At 42.7% G+C, this 24176-nt stretch overlaps 1 protein-coding gene across 1 annotated transcript; it reads left to right on the top strand.

Moving 5' to 3' along the window:
* The first annotated feature begins 54 nt into the window (after window positions 1-54).
* Window positions 55-22560, top strand: CMTM2 (CKLF like MARVEL transmembrane domain containing 2). The gene is made up of 4 exons (XM_027515353.1): window positions 55-434; window positions 565-723; window positions 21582-21683; window positions 22171-22560. Exons 1-4 carry the CDS (start codon window positions 219-221, stop codon window positions 22399-22401), a joined length of 708 nt encoding a protein of 235 aa, XP_027371154.1. The 5' UTR covers window positions 55-218; the 3' UTR covers window positions 22402-22560.
* The last annotated feature ends 1616 nt before the right edge of the window (window positions 22561-24176 follow it).

Here is a 24176-nt window from a genome sequence, read left to right as displayed (position 1 = left end):
CCGGGGGCCAGGGGCGGGTGGAGGGGACTCGCGTGGCGAGACCAGGCGCGTGCCAGGAGGGTGCCAGGCGTTGGCTTTTCGCTCCTCCTCCCTGGCAGTTGGCTGAGCGCGGCCTCTAAGTAGGTCGGTGGGCATCTGGCTCGCGCAAAGGCCGAGCCTGGCCAGGGACGGCAGGAGAAGTTGGGCAGGCCGTGAGAACCTGAGAACTTCACGGTCAGATGGCTGATAAAAAGGGCAAACCCGGGGAACCGGCAGCTGAAGCGCCACCGCCGCAGAAGGGCGAGAAAGACCCAGAGGAGCCCAAGAAAAAGTCAGAGCAGCCCAAGGATGAAGTGGGAACGAGGAAGGGGTGTCGCCGTTACAAGTGGGAATTCAAGGACAGCAATAAAGAGTTCTGGAGTGTGGGGCACGCTGAGGTCAAGCTCATTAGCTTGGTAAGTTGGGCCTGTATCCCTGGGTGGGAGCGGGATGTCCAAAGATGGGAGGAAGGAGAAGGAGTTGGCTCCCTGGGGCTCCTGTGGCCTGAGCCCTTTGCCATGGCTCAAAGGGCATGTCTCCCGGCAGGCCTGCCTAATAGGTTCGCTGGTAATGTTCACGGGGAGCACTGTACACCCCCTCCTGACACTCATCATCACCATGGAGATATCCATCTTCATCTTCTTCTTCATTATCTACACCTTCGCCATCCAGAGATACCTGCCCTTCATCCTGTGGCCCATTTCTGTAAGTGAGGGGTGGTGGGGAGTGGCTGAGCCTGGTGTGACATCCACGCGTGTATCTTGGCACTTGAAAAGTGACTGAACAAAGAGATACACCTCATCTCTCTTATTGTGTTCCAGGCATGGGCTTAGCACCTTCAGGCAGGGCCAGAGCAGGGGCAGCTGAAGTTAGGTAGAAAAGGCTTCCAAAAAGCTCAGCTTAAGGGTGGAGGGCCCCTTCCCTACCTGGTGGTCAAAGGAAGAAGTCTGCTTTCCTGAAGTTTTGCTCTTCTTGGCAGCAAGGGGGGTGTAGCAACCAGTGGTTCCTGCCAACCCCTATGCCAGCACACTTGACTGAAAAGATCACTTCAAAGGTACCCTGTCGCCTGAAATCCAAGAAAGAAATCAATCATATAAAATGAGAATTAAAAAGAAAAATCACTTCTAAAGTACCACCAGATCTCCAGTGACTATCCTTGTAAAGGGATGTTAAGCCCAGAAATATGTTCAGCCCAAAGCAATCATTCACTGGAATGGGACTGAGCTGGGCAAGTTACCACTCCCAGACTCTGTTTCTTCATCTGTAACATGAAGACAGTAATAATCTTGTATTAGATTGTTCCTAGAGAGGAAAAATAAAGTGCCTGATGCGAAGACTCACGGAGTTGAACCTTTGCCCATTGGGTAATCGCAAAACTTACCTACCTAACTTCCAACTAACCCAAGGTCCCTTGTTCATTGCTCGATCACAGCATGTCTCTAGAGTCCTATGCTCACTGTTTTCACTCACTTTATACACGAAATGGGTTCAGAATGGCCAAGCAACTTGCCCCCAGGTAATTCAGGTAGTAAGTGGCAGAAAAAGGATTCAAACCCAGCTTTATCAGTGGAGTCCGAGTCCCTAACTGCAATCTGTCCTGCCTACTTATTAAAAGTTTTTAGAGTCCAGGGACCCACAGGTCTGGAGAAAGGAAAAGAGGGCCATATAAGGCTCTTGGGAAAGGGATAAGCAGAGGACACATTTCCAGCCAAAGTCCTTGAGAAGATACTGGTAGTTCCCACAAGATGAAAAATCACTGAACCCTGAAAATCCTCCTGCTGTACTTACATAAAACTATTAGGGGGGGAATGTAAACACTATTGATTTAACTGAATGGCTGAGTTGGCAAAAGGAAAAAAAGGGGGAAACACACAGATGCCAGAAATGGGAAACAGGAGCAGGGATCTAATCAGCTGCTTCAGTGTGGGTGGAGATGGCCCATGAAGTGTTAGCCCAGGAGCTCTGAACATGGATTCTCACATATTCTCAAGTTAAGAGATGCGGCCTTGGTCCTAGGCAAAGTGGAGATTTAGAACCAAGAATCCCACATAAGGCCAGTATCCTGCAAAGATTGTACCCTGAGGGAAAAGATAGAGGAGACACCTTTTCCTTATACAGAGGAACAAGAAAGCATACTCATCTCTACCTAAGTTTTCAGTGAGGAGAAACCAAAAAAGACCTTGAGAAATATGAACCTTGAGCCTACACTTTGTATGTGTGTGTACCTGCTAAGGCACTTGAGTCGTGTCTGATTCTGTGTGACCCTATGGACTGTAGCCTGCCAGGCTCCTTTGTTTATGCGATTCTCCAGGCAAGAATACTGGAGTGAGTTGCCATGTCCCCCTCCAGGGGATCTTCCTGATCCAGGGATTGAACCCTCGTCTCTTATGTCACCGGCATTGGCAGGTGAGTTCTTTACCACTAGCACCACCTGGGAAGCCCTTTGTATACATTTGGTTTAAGTTTTTCCTGCCTTCAGCCTGGAAACCTTGATGAAGTTTAGAAAACACAGTGCCTGGGAACTGGCATAAAAATCAATCCCAATTTGATAGTATTCTAAAGAAATCCATGGGATTCCTGACAAACAAGTGCAAAATCATAATCAAAGCATAAACAGATCTCACAAGACAGGTTACATTCAGTTCAGTCACCCAGTCATGTCCGACTCTTTGTAACTCCATGGACTGCAACACGCCAGGCCTCCCTGTCCATCACCAACTCCTGGAGCTTACCTAAACTCATGTCCATTGAGTCGGTGAAGCCATCCAACCATCTCATCCTCTGTCATCCCCTTCTCCTCCCACCTTCAATCTTTCCTAGCATCAGGGACTTTTCAAATGAGTCAGCTCTTTGCATCAGGTGGCCAAAGTATTGGAGTTTCAGCTTCAACATCAGTCCTTCCAATGAACATTCAGGACTGATCTCCTTTAGGATGAACTGGTTGGATCTCCTTGCAGTCCAAGGGACTCTCAAGAGTCTTCTTCAACACCACAGTTCAAAAGCAACAATTCTTCAGTGCTCAGCTTTCTTTATAGTCCAACTCTCACATCCATACATGACCACTGGAAAAACCATAGCCTTGACTAGATGGACCTTTGTTGGCAAAGTAATGTCTCTGCTTTTTAAAATATTCTCTAGGTTGGTCATAACTTTCCTTCCAAGGAGTAAGCATCTTTTAATTTCTTGGCTGCAATCACCATCTGCAGTGATTTTGGAGCCCAAGAAAATAAAGTCAGCCACTGTTTCCTGTTTCCCCATTTAGTTGCCATGAAGTGATGGGACCGGATGCCATGATCTTCGTTTTCTGAATGTTGAGCTTTAAGCCAACTTTTTCTCTGTCCTCTTTCACTTTCATCAAGAGGCTCTTTAGTTCTTCTTCACTTTCTGCCATAAGGGTGGTGTTATCTGCATATCTGAGCTTGATATTTCTCCCAGCAATCTTGAGTCCAGCTTGTGCTTCATCCAGCCCAGCATTTCTCATGATGTACTCTGCATATAAGCTAAGTAAGCAGGGTGACAATATACAGCTTTGACGTACTCCTTTTCCTATTTGGAACCAGTCTGTTGTTCCATGTCCAGTTCTAACTGTTGCTTCCTGACCTGCATACAGATTTCTCAGGAGGCAGGTCAAGTGGTCTCGTATTCCCATCTCTTGAAGAATTTTCCACAGTTTGTTGTGATCCACACAGTCAAAGGCTTTGGCATAGTCAATAAAACAGAAATAGATGTTTTTCTGGAACTCTCTTACTTTTCAGATGATCCAGCAGATGTTGGCAATTTGATCTCAGGTTCCTCTGCCTTTTCTAAATCCATCTTGAACATCTGGAAGTTCACAGTTCATGTATTGGTGAAACCTGGCTTGGAGAATTTTGAGCATTACTTCACTAGCGTGTGAGATGAGTACAATTGTGCGGTAGTTTGAGCATTCTTTGGCATTGCCTTTCTTTGGGATTGGAATGAAAACTGACCTTTTCCAGTCCTGTGGCCACTGCTGAGGTTTCCAAATTTGCTGGCATATTGAGTGCAGCACTTTCACAGCATCATCTTTTAGGGTTTGAAATAGCTCAACTGGAACTCCATCATCTCCACTAGCTTTGTTCATAGTGATGCTTCCTAAGGCCCACTTGACTTCATATTCCAGGATGTCTGGCTCTAGGTGAGGGATCATACCATCGTGATTATCTGGGTCATGAAGATCTTTTTTGTACAGTTCTTCTGTGTATTCTTGCCATCTCTTCTTAATATCTTCTGTTAGGTCCATACCATTTCTGTCCTTTATTGAGCCCATTTTGCATGAAATGTTCCCATTGTATCTCTAATTTTCTTAAAGAGATCTCTAGTCTTTCCTATTCTATTGTTTTCCTCTATTTCTTTGTACTGATCACTGAGGAAGCCTTTCTTATCTCTCCTTGCTATTCTTTGGAACTCTGCATTCAAATAGGTATATCTTTCCTTTTCTCCTTTGTTTTTCGCTTCTCTTCTTTTCACAGCTATTTGTAAGGCCTCCTCAGACAGCCATTTTGCTTTTTTGCATTTCTTTTTCTTGGGGATGGTCTTGATCCCTGTCTCCTGTACAATGTCATGAACCTCCGTCCATAGTTCACCAGGCACTCTGTCTATCAGGTCTAGTCCTTTAAATCTATTTCTCACTTCTACTGTATAATCATAAGGGATTTGATTTAGGTCATACCTGAATGGTCTAGTGGTTTTCCCTACTTTCTTCAATGTAAGTCTGCATTTGGCAATAAGGAGTTCATGATCTGAGCCACAGTCAGCTCCCAGCCTTGTTTTGCTGACTGTATAGAGCTTCTCCATCTTTGGCTGCAAAGAATATAATCAGTCTGATTTCAGTATTGGCCATCTGGTGATGTCTATGTGTAGAGTCTTATCTTGTGTTGTTGGAAGAAGGTGTTTGCTATGACCAGTGCCTTCTCTTGGCAAAACTCTATTACCTTTGCCCTGCTTCATTCTGTACTCCAAGGCCAAATTTGCCTATTACTCCAGGTGTTTCTTTATTTCCTACTTTTGCATTCCAGTCCCCTATAATGAAAAGGGTGTGTGTGTGGGGGGGGGCAATCAAAAATGAATTCACAGTTCAAAACTACAAAACTCATGACTAAGAATCAAGAACCAGCAAAAATAACAAATGGGAGGATTGGAACCCTTAGAATATGAGATAATAAAAGAACTGTCTGAAAATAATTTATAATACATTTAAATTATAAATAGAAGGCAATGGCACCCCACTCCAGTACTCTTGCCTGGAAAATCCCATGGACAGAGGAGCCTGGTAGGCTGCAGTCCATGGGGTCGCTAAGAGTCGGAACCCGACTGAGCGACTTCACTTTCACTTTTCACTTTCATGCATTGGAGGAGGAAATGGCAACCCACTCCAGTGTTCTTGCCTAGAGAATCCCAGGGACAGCGGGGCCTGGTGGGCTGCCGTCTATGGGGTTGCACAGAGTCGGACACGACTGAAGCGACTTAGCAGCAGTAAATTATAAATACATAAATAAAAGCCTGAAGAAAAGAATAAGATATTAAGAGGTCAGAATAGCCAGATTTTTTAAAAATTACAAGATATAATGTCTAGAACCTGAACATATGGTTATAGAAATAAAAATGTCAATAAATTGGTTTAAAAATATATTAGACAAAAGCTGGGGAAGCAATGAGCCTAAGAATGTGGGAAAATTACCCAGAATATATTACTGATGGATAAAGAGAGGAAAATATGAAGAGAGAAGTTGAAACATAGAATATGGAATGAGAAAGTCCATCATAAACCTAATAGGAATTCCAGAAGGAGACACACAAGAGAATAGAGAATATTCAAAGTGATAGTAACTGAGACCCCTCCAGATTTAATGAGTGACATCACTAAAAATGGCAGAGTAGGACTTTCCCTGGAAGTCCAGTGATTGACTTTGCACTTCCAATGCAGGGGGTGCAGGTTCAATCCCCTGAGATCCCACATGCTGTGCAGCCAAAAAAAAACAAACGGACAGAGTAGGGAATTCCAAATCTCTGTCCTTCCACTACAGCAATGATTAGGCTTTCAAAAACTGTCAGAACCAACTTTTTCAGAGCTCTGAAATCTAATTAAAAACAAAATGCTTAATGGAGAAAGAAGTTATTGAATTTGGGTAAGAGAATTTGGTAGCCTTATAACTTAACCTGCCTGCCATCCCTCAATCCCCAGCTTGTCAGTGGACGTGAAGATAGCCCACATTCCTGACCATATTCCTTGCTGGTGGCAGAGGGAACCATACAAATCTTGCTCCCAAAGAATTAAGTTGTGTGCTTGACCTATCTGGTGGCTCTCTGAAGGACTGGCCAGGGATTTGCCTTTGTGTCACCTGCCTCAGAGTTTTCTCAAGGCTGAAGCAGCCTCCTAGATAACATTTGTTAATAGCATTTAAAGGCATATGTACTAATATAAACCTGGGGCAAGGTTTTCCAAGAAGTAGACAGATCAGAAGTTTGGGAAGGAGATGCATGGGAGAAATAAGAGCTTTGAAAAGCCTCCACCTCTACCAGGTAATCTAGGACAGCACATGCCCAGGAAAAAAAAAAAAAAGAACTAAGCTTTCGTCTTTGCCTGACCTTTAGGCTCTACACAAGCGGCAAGTAAAAACTAAGAGATCTAAACAGCTTGGAGAGGTATTGAAGGAGTGCCCTAATATAAAGCCAATTTGCAAAGACTTGTTTGTTTCCAATATTTAAGGAAATACCCATCAAATAATCTCCTGATTATTAAGCTGATGAAAGACAAAGACATCGGTGGCCACACAAGAGAAAGAATACAATCTTTTAAAACATAGTTTAGGAAAAAACATTAAACATACAAATGACTTTTAACTCACAACAAACAGCAGCAACAAACTCTAGAGGCAATATGGTTTCCAGAGTAACTATATTATTATATTCAAAATGCACAGTTTTCAAAGAATTATAAGGCATGCAAAAAAAGTTTGGCCCATTCACAGAAAATATATATATATATTAATAGAGACTGCTGTTGAAGAAACCTAGATATTGGTCTTACTAGACAAAGACTTTAAATGTCTTTAAAATGCTCAAGGAACTAAAGGAAACCAAGAGAACAATCATGGACCAAATATATAATGTCAGTAAAGAGAAGTTTAAAAAGAAACCAGATAGAAATTCTGGAGCTGAAAACTAATATAACTGAAGTGAAAAATTCACTAGAGCTTTTTAAACAGCAGATTTGAACAGGCAGAAGAATGAATCAGTGAGCCTGAAGACAGGTCAATTGAGACCATTCAGTTTGAGAAACAGAAAAAAGAATGAAGAAAAAATGAACAGAGTTTAACAGACCCATGGGACACCATCAAGCATACTAACATAGGCAGAGTCCCAAAAGGGGAAAAACGAGAGAAAGGGACAGAAAGAATATTCAAAGAAATAATGCCAAAATCTTTCCAAATTTGGTAAAAGATAGGAATCTATGCATCCAAAAGGAGCCAAGTAGGATAAACTCAAAGTGATCCACTCTGAGACACATTATAATCAAACTGTCTAAAGATGAAGACAGGAGAAAGTCTTGAAAGTTATGAGAGAAGTAACTCATCTTGTACAAGGGACCCTTAATAAGATTAACAACTAATTTCTCATCAGACACCATGGAGACCTGAGGGAGTGGAATGATGTATTTACAGTCCTTAAAGGGGGGAAGAAAAAAAAAAAAACTATCCACCAAAAATTCCATCTTTTAAATGTGCTGTCTGTTATGGGTTGAATTATGTACCCCCCAAATATGGTGATGTCTTAACTCCCGGTTCCTGTGAACATGATTTCATTATTTCCAAACATTATTTCCAAATAAGGTCTTTGCCGATGGTCAAATAAAGATGAGGTTATCAGAGTGGACCTAATCCAATATGACTAGTGTCTTTGTAAAAGGGAGGAACTTGGACACAGATACAGATATAAACAGAAAGAAGACAATGTGAAGAGACACAGGAAGAAGATAGGAAGACAAGACAAGACAAGGAATGCCTCAAGCTACAAGAAGCTGGAGGAGAAGCCCAAAACAGATAATTACTCAAGCATCTTTAGAGGAAGCAGGGCCCTGCATACCTGTCTATTTCAGATTTCTGGCTTCCACAGCTGAAACATTAAATTTATGTTGTTCTAACCCATGTAGGTAGTAGTACTCTGTTTTTGCAACCTCAAGAAATGAATACAATAACCTTCAAATTTGAAGTTGCCCTTCAAAAATTACCATTCAGAAATGAAGGAGAACCTTTAAAAATAAATAGAAATGAAGGAGAAATGATGATATTCCCATGTAAACAAAAATTGATGGAATTTGTTGCTGATATACCTGCTCTACAAGAAATGCTTCAGGCCAAAATGAAAGGACACCAGACAATAATTTGAAGCCATAAAATAACACCAGTAAAGGTAACTACATAGGAAATATAAAAGCCAGTATTCTTGTATTTTGGGTTTGTAACTCTTCTTTCTTTTCTGATATGATTTGAAAAACAAATGCATAAAACCATTTAAATCTATGTTAATGGACCACAATGTATAAAGATACAATTTGTGACAATAATAATGAGTTTCTGTGTACTACTGAAGCTCAGCTGGTATCAATGCAAATGAGATTGTTATAAATTTAAGATACCAATAATAATCCCAAGGTGACCACTAAGGAATTAACTAAAATATATAGACATAAAGGAAATAAGAGAATAAAATTGGCACATTTCAAAAAAGTAAATACAAAATAAAGCAATAATGGAGACACTGAGGAACAAAGAAATATGAAATATAGAGAATAAATAGCAAAATTACAGAAATAAGTCATCAGTAACTCTTGAGAGTCCCTTGGACTGCAAGGAGATCCAACCAGTCCATCCTAAAGGAGACCAGTCCTGGGTGTTCATTGGAAGGACTGATGCTGAGGCTGAAACTCCAATACTTTGGCCACCTCATGCGAAGAGTTGACTCATTGGAAAAGACCCTGATGCTGGGAAGGATTGGGGGCAGGAGGAGAAGGGGACGACAGAGGATGAGATGGCTGGATGGCATCACTGACTTGATGGACGTGAGTCTGGGTGAACTCCGGGAGTTGGTGATGGACAGGGAGGCCTGGCGTGCTGTGATTCATGGGGTCACAAAGAGTCAAACATGACTGAGCAACTGAACTGAACTGAATTACTTTAAGTGTTCATAGATTAAACTCTTCAGTTGAAAAGTAAAGATTATCAGAATAGATTATATTAAAAAAAATGTAATTCTACTATATGAGGATCACAGGAGAATTCCTTTAAATCCAAATATACAAATAGGTTGAAAGTGAAAATGGAAAAAGATACTCTATGAAAAGAATAACCAAAAAAAAAACTGAGTGGCATATTAATATTAGATTTAATGAGAGACATGAATTCTCAAAGAGGGACCAAGAAGAATAAATAAAAATAAAGCCATACCTAGACATGTCATAGAGGCACAGCTGATCATCAGAGGCAAAGAAAAAAACAAATCAAACCAACAGAAAAGACAATTTACCTTAAAAAAGACAGCTCAAACTATTAGACTAACTTCATATTTTTCAACAGCAACAAAAGTGGCCAAAAAGCAATGGAATAATTTCTTTAAGAGACTGAGGTGAAAAGAGTAAAAGACACAATTAGAATGAGGAAAAAATGTTTCCCTTTCATTGACCCTCACTGAAGGATCTAGTAAAAAACTTCAGGAAGAATGAAATTACACCCAAAAGAAATGTTTGCAGTGTAAAAAAGGAACAGTAAACAAATAACCTAGTAAGCTTGTGGATTGACTTTAAACATTTTGACCAAGGTTGCTTGGTTTTTAAGAACTTATTAATAGCTTTATCGGAGAGAACACTAAACCAAGGTGGATCTAAAGTAGCAGCAACACAATAACATGTAAGTCTATAGTGGTGGCAGATGATAAACGAAAGTCCTTTATTGGGAGTAGCGGTAGACTTGGTAATAATATTAATATTAACATATTGCTATGCTAAGTCACTTCAGTCGTGTCCGACTCTGTGTGACCCCATAGACGGCAGCCCACAAGGCTCCCCGTGCCTGGGATTCTCCAGGCAAGAACACTGGAGTAGGCTGCCATTTCCCTCTCCAGTGCATGAAAGTGGAAAGTGAAGTGAAGTTGCTCAGTCATGTCCGACTCCTAGCGACCCCATGGACTGCAGCCTACCAGGCTCCTCCGTCCATGGGATTTTCCAGGCCAGAGTACTGGAGTGGGGTGCCATTGCCTTCTCCATTAACATATTAAAACATAATATTATTTTGCTAAAGAATAGAATTCCAGGATATATGTGTATGTGTGTGTTAAGTCGCTTCAGTAGTGTCCGACTCTTTGCAACCCCATGGACTGTAGCCTTCCAGGTTCCTCTGTCTATGGGATTTCCCAGGCAAGAATACTGGAGTGGATAGCCATTCCCTTCTCCAGGGGATTTTCCCTGACTCAGGGAGAGAACCTGGGTCTCCTACATTGCAGGTCAGATTCTTTACCATTTGAGCCACCAGAGAAGCTGCAGAATCCCGGGATATATAACATCCAACCTGTTGAAACGAAAGGGTAAAAAGAGAATCGAGGGACATGACTCAATAGAAGGTAAAAAGGGGAAAATAAAAAGGAATGTGTTCAGTTCAGTTGCTCAGTCGTGTCTGACTCTTTGCAACCTCATTAACCACAGCACGCCAGGCCTCCCTGTCCATCATCAACTCCCAGAGTTCACTCAAACTCATGTCCATCAAGTCGGTGATGCCATCTAGCCATTTCATCCTCTGTCATCTCCTTCTCCTCCTGCCCCCGATCCCTCCCAGCATCAGGGTCTTTTCCAGTGAGTCAGCACTTTGCATGAGGTGGCCAAAGTACTGGAGTTTCAGCTTTAGCATCATTCCTTCCAAAGAACACCCAGGGCTGATCTCCTTCAGAATGGACTGGTTGGATCTCCTTGCAGTCCAAGGGACTCTCAAGAGTCTTCTCCAACACCACAGTTCAAAAGCATCAATTCTTCGGCGCTCAGCTTTCTTCACAGTCCAGCTCTCACATCCATACATGACCACTGGAAAAACCATAGCCTTTGCTAGACGGACCTTTGTTGGCAAAGTAATGTCTCTGCTTTTGAATATGCTATCTAGGTTGGTCATAACTTTCCTTCCAAGGAGTAAGCGTCTTTTAATTTCATGGCTGCAGTCACCATCTGCAGTGAATTTGGAATGTGTATTATATGTTAAATAGAAAAAAATAAAATGGTGGACGTGCATCCAAATATATCATAAATGATGGCAAATATAAATGGACTATATCATTCATTTAAAAGAGAAAGGACCCTAAGAATAGATTTTTTACATCCAACAATGTACAAAGCATGTGGAGAAAGGTTGTAAGAGATAGAAAAAAATTAGAGGAAAATACTAACTAAAAAAAAACTAATGTAACTTTACCATTGTAGTAAACAAATTTTATGTTTTAAAAACTAAGTATGTCAAGAGGATCACTACATATAGCAATTCTGAACTTGTATGTACCTAACAATGCCTGTGTGCTCACTCAGTCATATCTGACTCCGTGACCCTATGGACTGTAAGCCCACCAGACTCCTCTGTCCATGGGATTTTTCTGGCAAGAATACTGGAGGAGGTTGCCATTTCCTCCTGCAAGGGATCTTTCCAACCCAGGGATCAAACCCACACCATCTTTTGCACTGTGCTCTGCGTTGAGACGTTGTCTTCTGTCTTTAGCGCTGAGCCACTGGGAAAGCCCGTATACCTAACAATATAGCTCCCTAAATATAAAAGACAAAAATGAACTTAATTATAACCATAGTGGGAGATTTTAACATGTCTCCTTCAGTAATTGATAGCTTGATCCACTGCTATATATATCAATAGGATATATAGAACCCTGCACCCCAGAGTAACAGGCTATACATTCTTTCAGGCGTACTTGGAACAATCACAAAAGTTATCCTCAATGACACCACAATGCAAAAATAAACAAATAACAAGGAACTGATATGATATAGACCACATTCTCTAACTTCAATGCAATATAATTAGAAATAAATCAGTAAAATTTAAATCTTTATGTATTTGGGGGAAATTTAATGGTTTTCCCCAAACACATAGGGATTTAGTTACATGTAGTATTAGCAAATACTATCTGTAGAATGCAGTTAAGCAATCCAAATTCAAGTCTATATACTGAGAAAAGAACAATGAAAATTAACAATTCACATATCTATATGTGACAAGACAAACCAAAAAAGAATTATGAAGGCAGTGTCAAAGAGCTAAAATTAATGAAATAGGAAACAAAGGTCCTATTATTAGTGAGGACTAATAAAACCAAAATCTATTTCTTTGAAAAGACTAATAAAGGAGATAAACCATAAACCTCAAGAAAAAAAGAGGACAAAGAAAAATATTAGTATAAAGAAGAGGTTTTAAAGATCATAGGGAAAATATGAACCTTTATGCCAATAAATTGGAATATAGAGTTAATTTCTCAGAAAATATATGATGTATGTCGTGGTCCAGGTGCGGGTTGGAAAAGAATTTCCAGACATGAGACAGAATGAGAGGGAATTGGGAGGGAGGTGGGAGGGGGGTTCAGGATGGAGATCACGTGTACACCTGTGGGGGATTCATGTTGATGTATGGCAAAACCAATACCATATTGTAAAGTAATTAGCCTCCAATTAAAGTAAATAAATTTATATTTAAAAAATAAATAAAATAAAAGATTAAAAAAATTTTTATTAGAGTGGGAGATGCTGTTAGAACAGTGGACCAGCTCAAGGGAGAACCGACATTGAACAGGAATCCTTAGTCCACTTTTATACCCAGGGTACCAGGAGTGGGATAGGGGTCTTGCGGGTCATTTGCTGATTGGATGAGGCACGTATACTGGTGGAGTAAGAGTAAGGTAAATACCTTCTCCATGTGTGGGATAGGAGGGGAGACAGGTTACACTGCTCAGGAGGACCTGAAATCCGTTAATAGTTACAACATGGGGGAGGGAAGGACGATAAGAGTCTGGTTTTTCCGTTCCTGCGTTCCAAGACCCTCCTTGGTTTTAGATAAAACCAAGCAGATGCTCTTTGGTCCTTGGGTCACCACAGTGTACAAAATTGACTCAAAAAGAAATAGAAAAATAGGTCATAAAGCAATTCACCCCTGTTTTCATCTGGCACTTATTTCATTTCTTACACTTAAATCTTTTGATTTATGTGGAATCGTTTGGCAGATGGTGTGAACCATGGCTCCAGCTTGGTATCCTGATGGCTTGCCAACTATTTCACCCTGTTACTCAGTTTATTCATTTACTGAACAGTACAACTTGCCCCTCTGCTGATTTGAAATGGCATTTTTGTTAAATGCTAAAATCCCATATGAGGGACTTCTTTGGTGGTCCAGTGGTTAAGAATCCATGCTTCCACTGCAGGGTGCATGGTTTTGATCTTGTCAGAGAACTAAGATCCTGTATGCCACATGTAGCCAAAAATAAATTTTTTTAATCCCATATGCAGTTGATTTCTAGACTTCATATTCAGTTCCACTGGTCTGTCCCTTTTTTCTCTTTAAAAAATGGGGGGGGGGGTGGAGGTTTATAATATATTGTACCATCTGGTAAGGCTTTGATCTTAAAACCAGACATGATAAAGAAAGTAAACTACAGGCATATATTATTTGAGTATAGCAATAAAAATTCTCAATAAAACACTAGCAAACTAAATCAAGCAATACATAAGCAAGTAGTGCACCATGACATCATGACCAAGCAGGGCATCTGCCAGGAATATAAAGGTGGTTTCATCTCAAAGTTCTGTTAACATAATTCACCATCTTTGATTTAAAGGAGAAAACCATTTAATCATCTCATAAGCTGCAGAAAAATTATTGAGTAATATTCAACACTACTTTTTGAAAGCCACTTAGTAAACCAGGAAAAAGGGGAACTTCCTTAACTTAATAATAAATACCTACCCAAGCCTAAAATGAACGTTGTATTTCATGGTGAAACCTTAGAAGCATTTCCTTAGAGATGCCTACTATCCCCACTTCTATTCAACATTGTGCTGAAGATCTTAGTACAATATGACAAGAAGAACAAATGGTATATGGATTGGGAAGGAGAAAAAAACTAGCATTACTCACTGATAATATGATTCTCTACACTGAAAATCCAGGAGAAGGCAATGGCACCCCATTCCCGTACTCTTGCTTGGAAAATCCCATGGACGGAGGAGCCTGGAAGGCTGCAGTCCATGGGGTCGCTAAGAATTGGCACGACCAAGCGACTTTCACTTTTCACTTTCATGCATTGGAGAAGGAAATGGCAACCCACTCCAGTGTTCTTGCCTGAAGAATCCCAGAGACAGGGGAGCCTGGTGGGCTGCCGTCTATGGGGTCACACAGAGTCGGACAGGACTGAAGCGACTTAAATAAGAAGACACTGAAAATCCAAGAGACTCAAATTACTAGAACTGATTGAGTTCCACAAGGTAATCAGAAACAAATAGTGTTCCTGAATACCAGCAACAAATAATGAGAAAATGTGGTTTTTCAAAGAAAGCATTTAAAGCAGTAACAGAAACTATGGGTGTCTGAGAATAATAAACCCGTTCAAAGACTGTAAAACTTCATGTGGAGATAACAACATTTTGTTACTGGACATAACAAAAAAAATCTAAGTAAGAGAAGAAATATACCACAGTCACAGATGTGAAGAGTTACTCTCATAAAGATGTCAATTTCATTCCAAAGCAGTGTCCACATTAAATGAAATTTCAACCTAACAGAGGTTGTTTGTGGAACTTTTCAAGATGATTCTTATGGAAGAATAAAGAGAATTACAAGGATGGACCCACCCAAGGAGATATTGGAGTAAAGCTTTGGTACTAGCTCAGGGGTTGACAAAAAGACTAACCAAATTGTAATGGATTGAATGTATGTGTACCCCAAAAATTCTAATGCTAAAATCCTAATCCTCAATGTGCCTATACTTGCAGATGGGGCCATCAGAGTGGTAATTAAGATTAAATGAGGGGCTTCCCTGGTGGCTCAGTGGTAAAGAATCTGCCTGCCAATACAGGAGACCCAGGTTTGATCCCTGGTCTGGGAAGATCCCATATGCTGCAGAGCAAATAAACCTGTGCACAAGAACTATTGATCCTGTGCTCTAGAGTCCACGAGCCACAATTACTGAGTCCACGTGCTGCAACTACTGAAGCCCACGTGCCCTAGAGCTCCACAACAAGAGAAGCCATCACAATGAAAGCCCATGCATCACAACTAGGGAGAGTAGCCCCCACTCACTGCAACTAGAGAAAAGCCCACGCAGCAATGAAGACTCAGCAGAGCCAAAAATAAATGTCAGTCAGTTCAGTCGCTCAGTCATGTCCGACTCTTTGTGACCCCATGAATCACAGCACGCCAGGCCTCCCTGTCCATCACCAACTCCCGGAGTTCACTCAAACTCACATCCATCGAGTCGGTGATGCCATCCAGCCATCTCATCCTCTGTTGTCCCCTTCTCCTCCTGCCCCCAATCCTTCCCAGCATCAGGGTCTTTTCAAATGAGTCAACTCTTCGCATGAGGTGGCCAAAGTACTGGAGTTTCAGCTTTAACATCAGTCCTTCCAATGAACACCCAGGACTGATCTCCTTTAGGATGGACTGGTTGGACCTCCTTGCAGTCCAAGGGACTCTCAAGAGTCTTCTCCAACACCACAGTTCAAAAGCATCAATTCTTCGGTGCTCAGCCTTCTTCACAGTCCAACTCTCACATCCATACATGACCACTGGAAAAACCATAGCCTTGACTAGACGGACCTTTGTTGGCAAAGTATAAAACTATTTTTAAAAAATAGGTTAAATGAGATCCTAAGCATGGAATCCTGATCTGATAGGATTAGTGTCCCTATAAGAAAAGATAACCAAGACCTTGTTTCTTTCCCTTCCTCTCCCCTGCCCTCTTCCCACTTCCTCTCCACCCCTACCTTGCCCACCACAGAAAGGCCACCTGAGAAAATGGTGAAAAGGCAGCCATCTGCAAACCAGGAAGAGTCCTCACCAGAAACTGACTTTGCTAGCACTTTGATCATAGACTTCTAGCCTCTGGAACTGTAGGAAAATAAATGTCTGATGCTTAAGCCACCCAGTCTGTGGCATTTTGTTATATGGCAACATGAGCAGACTAATACAGGTATTAAAAAGAGAGAGAGAGAGAACCCAGAAATATACCTATATACATATGGCAACTTTGCATATGACACAGGTGGCATAACACAGCTGAATGGAGTATTTAATAAATGTTCATTCTTGCCTGGGAAATCCCATGGACAGAGGAGCCTGGCAGGCTGCAGTCCAAGGGATCACAAAGAGTTGGACACAACACGACTGAACACACACGCACTTGGGACCATGAGAAAAAGAGAAAAAACATGTATATCATTAAAATTAAAACTTTTACAAAAGAGGACATCATAAAAATTTAAAAATAAGCCCATAGAAAAATGGGGCAAGGGATATGAATAGACAGGAAACTCCAATGTCTAAAACAAGTTTTTAAAAACACTTTATTGGTAACCAGCAATCTGAAAGGTAAAACAACAGGGTACCATTTCAACTCATCAGATGGGCAAAGAAAAATAAGACTGGTAATCCTAGGCCTTGGCAAGGACATGGGAAACAGGAACCCCTATATGTTTGTGGGCATAAGTGAACACTGACACAGGTCTTTTAGAAAAAAGTTTGACAGCACCTCAACAAGGAAAAAATGTTCATCAGAGGCACAGACAAAAGTGTTCACTGCAGGCATATGAAGGCAATGGCAACCCACTCCAGTACTCTTGCCTGGAAAATCCCATGGATGGAGGAGCCTGGTAGACTGCAATCCATGGGGTCGCTGGGAGTCGGATACGACTGAGCGTCTTCACTTTCACTTTTCACTTTCATGCATTGGAGAAGGAAATGGCAACCCACTCCAGTGTTCTTGCCTGGAGAATCCCAGGGATGGGGGAGCCTCGTGGGCTTCCATCTATGGGGTTGCACAGAGTTGGACACGATGGAAGCAACTAAGCAGCAGCAGCAAAAGGCAGAAGTACCCTAATGTCTCTAGTTTGGTTTATTCATACATTAGCTAAAATTAATGAATTCAGCCTCATTCATCTCAATCTCATCTATTTCTCAAGATGGGTAAATCTCAAAAATTCAGTTTAAAAAGGACATGCTATAAGATACATCTTTTATTGAAATTTGAAACACAAAATACTATATATTTTTTATGAATATATAATATGATGGTAATCCAAGTCTATGCCCGACCAGTAATGCTGAAGAAGCTGAAGTTGAATGGGTATATGAAGACCTACAAGACCTTTTAGAACTAACACCCAAAAAAGATATCTTTTTCATTATAGGGGACTGGAATGCAAAAGTAGGAAGTCAAGAAACACCTGGAGTAACAGGCAAATTTAGCCTTGGAGTACAGAATGAGCAGGGCCAAAGTAATAGAGTTTTGCCAAGAGAACGTGCTGGTCATAGCAAACACCCTCTTCCAAAAACACAAGATGAGACTACACATGGACTGCGCCAGATGGTCAACACTGAAATCAGATTGATTATATTTTTTGCAGCCAAAGATGGAGAAGCTCTATACAGTCAGCAAAACAAGGCTGGGAGCTGACTGTGGCTCAGATCATGAACTCCTTATTGCCAAATGCAGACTTACATTGAAAAAAGAAGGGAAAACCACTAGACCATTCAGGTATGATCTATTCAAATCCCTTATGATTATACAGTGGAAGTGGGAAATAGATTTAAGGGACTAGATCTGATAGACAGAGTGATGAACTCTGAACAGAGGTTGGTGACATTGTACAGGAGACAAGGAATCAAGACCCTCCCCAAGAAAAAGAAATGCAAAAAAGCAAAATGGCTGTCTGAGGAGGCCTTACAAATAGCTATGAAAAGAAGAGAAGTGAAAAACAAAGGAGAAAAGGAAAGATATACCCATTTGAACGTAGAGTTCCAAAGAATAGCAAAGAGAGATAAGAAAGCCTTCCTCAGTGATCAGTGCAAAGAAATAGAGGAAAACAATAGAATGGGAAAGACGAGATCTCTTTAAGAAAATTAGAGATACCAAGGGAACATTTCATGCAAAATGGGCTCAATAAAGGACAGAAATGGTATGGATCTAACAGAAGCAGAAGATATTAAGAAGAGGTGGCGAGAATACACAGAAGAACTGTACAAAAAATATCTTCATGACCCAGATAATCACGATGGTGTGATCCCTCACCTAGGGCCAGACATCCTGGAATATGAAGTCAAGTGGGCCTTAGGAAGCATCACTATGAACAAAGCTAGTGGAGATGATGGAGTTCCAGTTGAGCTATTTCAAACCCTAAAAGATGATGCTATGAAAGTGCTGCACTCAATATGCCAGCAAATTTGGAAACCTCAGCAGTGGCCACAGGACTGGAAAAGGTCAGTTTTCATTCCAATCCCAAAGAAAGGCAATGCCAAAGAATGCTCAAACTACCGCACAATTGTACTCATCTCACACGCTAGTAAAGCAATGCTCAAAATTCTCCAAGCCAGGTTTCACCAATACATGAACTGTGAACTTCCAGATGTTCAAGCTGGATTTAGAAAAGGCAGAGGAAGCAGAGATCAAATTGCCAACATCTGCTGGATCATCTAAAAAGTAAGAGAGTTCCAGAAAAACATCTATTTCTGCTTTATTGACTATGCCAAAGCCTTTAACTGTGTGGATCACAACAAACTGTGGAAAATTCTTCAAGAGATGGGAATACGAGACCACTTGACCTGCTTCCTGAGAAATCTGTATGCAGGTCAGGAAGCAACAGTTAGAACTGGACATGGAACAACAGACTGGTTCCAAATAGGAAAATGAATACGTCAAGGCTGTATATTGTCACCCTGCTTATTTAGCTTATATGCAGAGTACATCATGAGAAACGCTGGGCTGGATGAAGCACAAGCTGGAATCAAGATTGCCAGGAGAAATATCAATAACCTCAGATATGCAGATGACACCACCCTTATGGCAGAAAGTGAAGAACTAAAGAACCTCTTCGGAGAAGGCAATGGCACCCCACTCCAGCACTCTTGCCTGGAAAATCCCATGGATGGAGGTCGCTAAGAGTAGGACACGACTTCACTTTCACTTTCACTTTTCACTTTCATGCATTGGAGAAGGAAATGGCAACCCACTCCAGTGATCGCGCCTGGAGAATCCCAGGGACTGGGGAGCGTGGTGGGCTGCCATCTACGGGGTCGCACAGAGTCAGACACGACTGAAGCGACTTAGCAGCAGCAGCAAAGAGCCTCTTGATGAAAGTCAAAGAGGAGAGTGAAAAAGTTGGCTTAAAGCTCAACATTCAGAAAACTAAGATCATGGCATCGGTCCCATTACTTCATGGCAACTAGATGGGGAAACAGAGGAAACAGTGTCAGACTTTATTTTTCTGGGCTCCAAAATCACTGCAGATGGTGACTGCAGCCAAGAAATTAAAAGACACTTACTCCTTGGAAGTAAAGTTATGACCAACCTAGACAGCATTTTAAAAAGCAGAGACATTACTTTGTCAACAAAGGTCCATCTAGTCAAGGCTATGGTTTTTCCAGTAGTCATGTATGGATGTGAGAGTTGGACTATAAAGAAAGCTGAGTGCTGAAGAGTTGATGCTTTTGAACAGTGGTGTTGGAGAAGACTCTTAAGAATCCCTTGGACTGCAAGGAGATCCAACCAGTCCATCCTAAAGGAGATCAGTCCTGAATGTTCATTGGAAGGACTGATGTTGAAGCTGAAACTCCAAAACTTTGGCCACCTGATGCAAAGAGCTGACTCATTTGAAAAGACCCTGATGCTGGGAAGGGTTGGGGGCAGAAGAAGGGGGCAACAGAGGATGAGATGGTTGGATGGCATCACCGACTCAATGGATATGAGTCTGGGTAAGCTCCATGAGTTGGTGATGGACAGGGAGGCCTGGCATGCTGCAGTCCATGGAGTCGCTATACGACTGAGTCACTGAACTGAACTGAGCTGAATAGAGAGGAAAATACTGCTATACATCTGGGAAGACTACCCATAGACTTGGAAGTCATGCAAAACGCAGGGACAGGTATGGAATGGTGAGACTGGCTCATCCCACAAAGCTTTTTTGCTTAGGGTTTGTTTTTTTTTCTTTTTGTTTTGAGGGCCATGAGGCAAATACTGCAAGACATTAACATCTGTTTAATCTCAGTGGATCATGGCCGGTGGAGGTGGGAGCAGGGTTGGGCTGTCCTATAATTTTCTGTATGTTTGCAATGTATTAAAATCCACAACATTGAAGAGGGAAAAAAAAGGCCTGAGACAAGGTGGCCAGGGAAGGACAACCCACAGAAAATGGCATCAGAGAAATCAAGGGGAAAGATGGCACTGCCCAACTCTGCAGGGTCAGCCACTGCCCACAGGGTTAAAAGGACGCACAAGCTCTGGGCCTCAGGAGTGATGGGGGAGAAAGCCAACTTGCTGTGGCCCTGGTTCGGCCAACTCTGAGTTAAATCTGGCTGTGCCAGGGAGCCACAGTGGGTGGTACTTGAGGGGAAGACAGCATAGGAGGCAGCCCTTTTGCTCAAACTGGCAACATCTGGACCTTGTCAGGATAGGGTCATGGAAACAGATATGGAGCAAGGGCAGGACTGCAGCCACAAGGGGTGGGAAGGAGGGTGGATGATGAGGAAGTGACCTGGCCTTACAAAGGCTCAGGGAAGGAGTGGGCAGAGGGTGAAGACGTCGCTGCCAGGCTTCCAGCCGCAGGATCAGAGTCCGACAGAACCTCCTGTGAGCAACCCAGCCCACCCTTTATTCAGAAAGAGGCACTGGCCCGGAGAGTAGAAAGACGTCGTGTGTTGCAAATTTATTTAAGTGAGCATTGGAAGTGGGGAAAAGCATAGCTAAAAACATAGCCACCAAATGTGTGATTTCACAGGATAGCAGCCAAGGCAGCTCATAATGGCAGTTAAGCATCCTGGACTTTGTGTCTCAACTCAGAGTCCAGCAACTCAGAGTCCAGCTGTTGAACTACAGATATGTCCCCCTAACCCACTATACATTCATCTTCCTATATACCTTCCTATATCATCTGACCCTGGTGGCTCAGGTGGTAAAGACTCTGCCTGCAGTGCAAGAGACCATCTACAATGCAGGGGATGATGTGGGTTCGATCCCTGGATCAGGAAGATCCCCTGGAGAAGGGCATGGCAATCCACTGTAGTACTCTTGCCTGGGAAATCCCATGGACAGAGGAGCCTGGTGGCCTACAGTCCATGGGGTCTCAGAGTCGGATACCACTGGGCGACTAACACACACACATTTTAGATGTGGCAGAAGTTTGGAAACCATTCCCTTTGGCGGAAGCGCGGCCATTTTAAAAACCATTCCCCTTGGCGGAAGCTAGACCAGCAGGTGTTGAAGGGGCCTCAGCCCTGTTGAGAGCTGACTTATCTCTCCCATGCTTTCAGGATCTTCTCAACGACCTGTTTTGCTGTGGTTTCCTCGTGGGGGCCGCGGTCTTTGCTCTCAGAAGTCGGCAAACAGTGCCAACGAACTACCTTGCCGCTGTGGTGAGTCTTGCACATTGGGCTGTTTATTTGCTCAGAAATCAGCACTTCGGGAGAACAGTTATTTTCCCCGAAGGAAAAGACCCTGTTTTCACAAAATTTTGCCATCCAAGCAAAGTCTGAAAGTAAAGTTGGTGTTTCTCGTGGAAAAGCCATTTAAATAAAGATGATGTCCAGGGAGCCCACCTAGCTAATGGTTTCCTCTTCAAAGCAGCTTGCGGACCCCAGAGCAAAGGGCCCCACCCAGGCCGGGTCTGCAGAGAAAAAGAAAATGCGCTGAGGTGACCGACAGAAGGGATGGGGCTCAGCTGAGGAAGCTGAAGCCAGCGAGTGGCGGATAGCGGGGCAAACCGGAAGTCTGTCTGGGATCTGGCAGCGTGAGGGGTTGAGGGGAGGGTTAAACCTCAGCGACTGATCATGGAAGCCAGGAAGGAACTCTGACATTTGGAAGGAAAAGCCCCCAAGTAACGAGGTTTCTTTTGTTTCCCAGGTCTTTTTATGTGTGGCCGCCCTTTTTGCTTTAGTCGACGTTTGTCTTCAAAAGAAACACTTCAAAGGCAAGAAGATCAAAAGGAATGTGCTGGTTCCTCCACCACCAAAGGAGCCTGAAAAGCCAGTGGCTGAAGTAAAACCAGTGGATGCAGAGAAAAAAAAAGAGGCAGGAAAACCAAAGGAAGCCAAGGCAAAGGGGGCAGCAGGGGCAAAGGGAGGCAAGAAGTGAGGCGGAGGCACACGTTGTCACAAGTGGCTGGGCGTCTCACCACAGAATGTTTCCATTGTCTGGCCTGTCTTCTCTCTAGAATGGTCTTCTTATCCATTTCAACCACCATCTCTGATTGGAAAAGAAATCTCTTCTTAAATGGGTTTTGAAAACCTTAAAGTTGACGTAATGGTTATTTACATAACTGTTCAACATTCATTCAACAGGAGTAGCCAAACGTTTTGGTATGGAGGGCAAGGCTGGAGGGGGGCCCAAGGATTTGGGGGACCAGAAGTGTGGGTGGCACCCACTGTCCACACAGCCAGCCAGAGTGGCCAAAAGAAAAGCAGAGACTGGAAAACAAAAGGCTGCAGTTTGTTCACAGTGACCTTTTCATGTCACATTTCTATGCATTTCAGGAACAGGGAAAAACAGAATCAACTCTGCAGGGTCTCTGCCCAGAGAGGAAATAGAAAGCAAGAGGCATTGGCAGAAAGTGGTTAAAACCTCTGGAGGTGGTTCTTGCTTTCCCTGTGTCAAAATATTATCAGGCAACACAAGATGGTAAAGCAACTATCCTCAAATTAAAAATAGATTATCAGTAAATCCAGACTAAAAGAAGAATAAGATTGTCAAGGGCAAAATAAAAATAACCTGATTTTTTAGGACTTGAAACTATAACTAAAGCGCAAGTGCCTGGAAGGAGATGAAAATGGCAGAGAAGGACCCTGAGCTCATCTCCCACTAAGAATACATCAAACACCCATCTATAGGTGGAGCAGTCCTCACTGAAAACAAGCTGGAGACTGGCAAAAAAGATTCTTCTATAACCAAAGCCGTAGAATAGATCCACACAGTGTTGGCTAGAAGGGAACAGAAGCAATGGGGTCAGGACCCATACTCCTGGGAGGAGACACAGAAGAGGGAGGAGAGTTACATGGGCTCAGAGGTTCTCTCTGAGGGATGAGCAGTTCAAACCACATATGGGGGCACCCCAACCCTGGGGTCTGATACCAGGAGTCCCTATTGTTGTTCAGTTGCACAGTCGTGTTTGACTCTTTGTGACTCCATGGACTGCAGCATGCCAGGCTTCCCTATCTTTCACCATCTGCTGGAGTTTGCTCAAATGTATGTCCATTGAATTGGTGATGCCATCCAACCATCTCATCCTCTGTTGCCCCCTTCTCCTCCTGCCCTCAACCTTTCCCAGCATCGGGTCTTTTCCAATGAATTGGCTCTTCACATCAGGTGGCCAAAGTATGGGAACTTCAGCTTCAGCATCAGTCCTTCCAATGAGTATTCAGGGTTGATTTCCTTTAGGATTGACTGGGAATCTCTATAGCAGGTTTGAAAACTACTGAGACTAACAGAAAGACTAAGTAGGGGCTTCCCAGGTGGCTCAGTGGTAAAGAATCTGCCTGCAATGCGGGATACCTGGGCTAAATCCCTGAATTGGGAAGATCCCCTCGAGGAAGGCATGGCAACCCACTCCAATACTCTTGCCTGGAGAATCCCATGGACAGAGAAGCCTGGCGGGCTACAGTCCATGGGGCCACAAAGAGTCACACACGACTGAAGTAACTGAGCATACACACGCACGTGAGAACCTAGACCCCACTGGTGAAGAGCACACGCATGCTCGCTTACTCCCAGGAGCAAGGCAAAGGAAGCAGACTGAAACTGCCCAGAGCTCTAGCTGGGTCCCCACAACCATCCTTGTGTGTGCCCCCACCCACGATGAGCCCCTACTCCTGCCCCTCTTGCTTCAACACTCCTCCCCTCTGGGATGAAGGTGT

The sequence above is a fragment of the Bos indicus x Bos taurus genome, chromosome 18 (genome assembly GCF_003369695.1).
Source record: "Bos indicus x Bos taurus breed Angus x Brahman F1 hybrid chromosome 18, Bos_hybrid_MaternalHap_v2.0, whole genome shotgun sequence".
NCBI classification, from domain to species: Eukaryota; Metazoa; Chordata; class Mammalia; order Artiodactyla; family Bovidae; genus Bos; species Bos indicus x Bos taurus.
The sequence above is the reverse complement of the archived record's forward strand: the minus strand, read 5'-3'. Positions and strand labels throughout refer to the sequence as shown.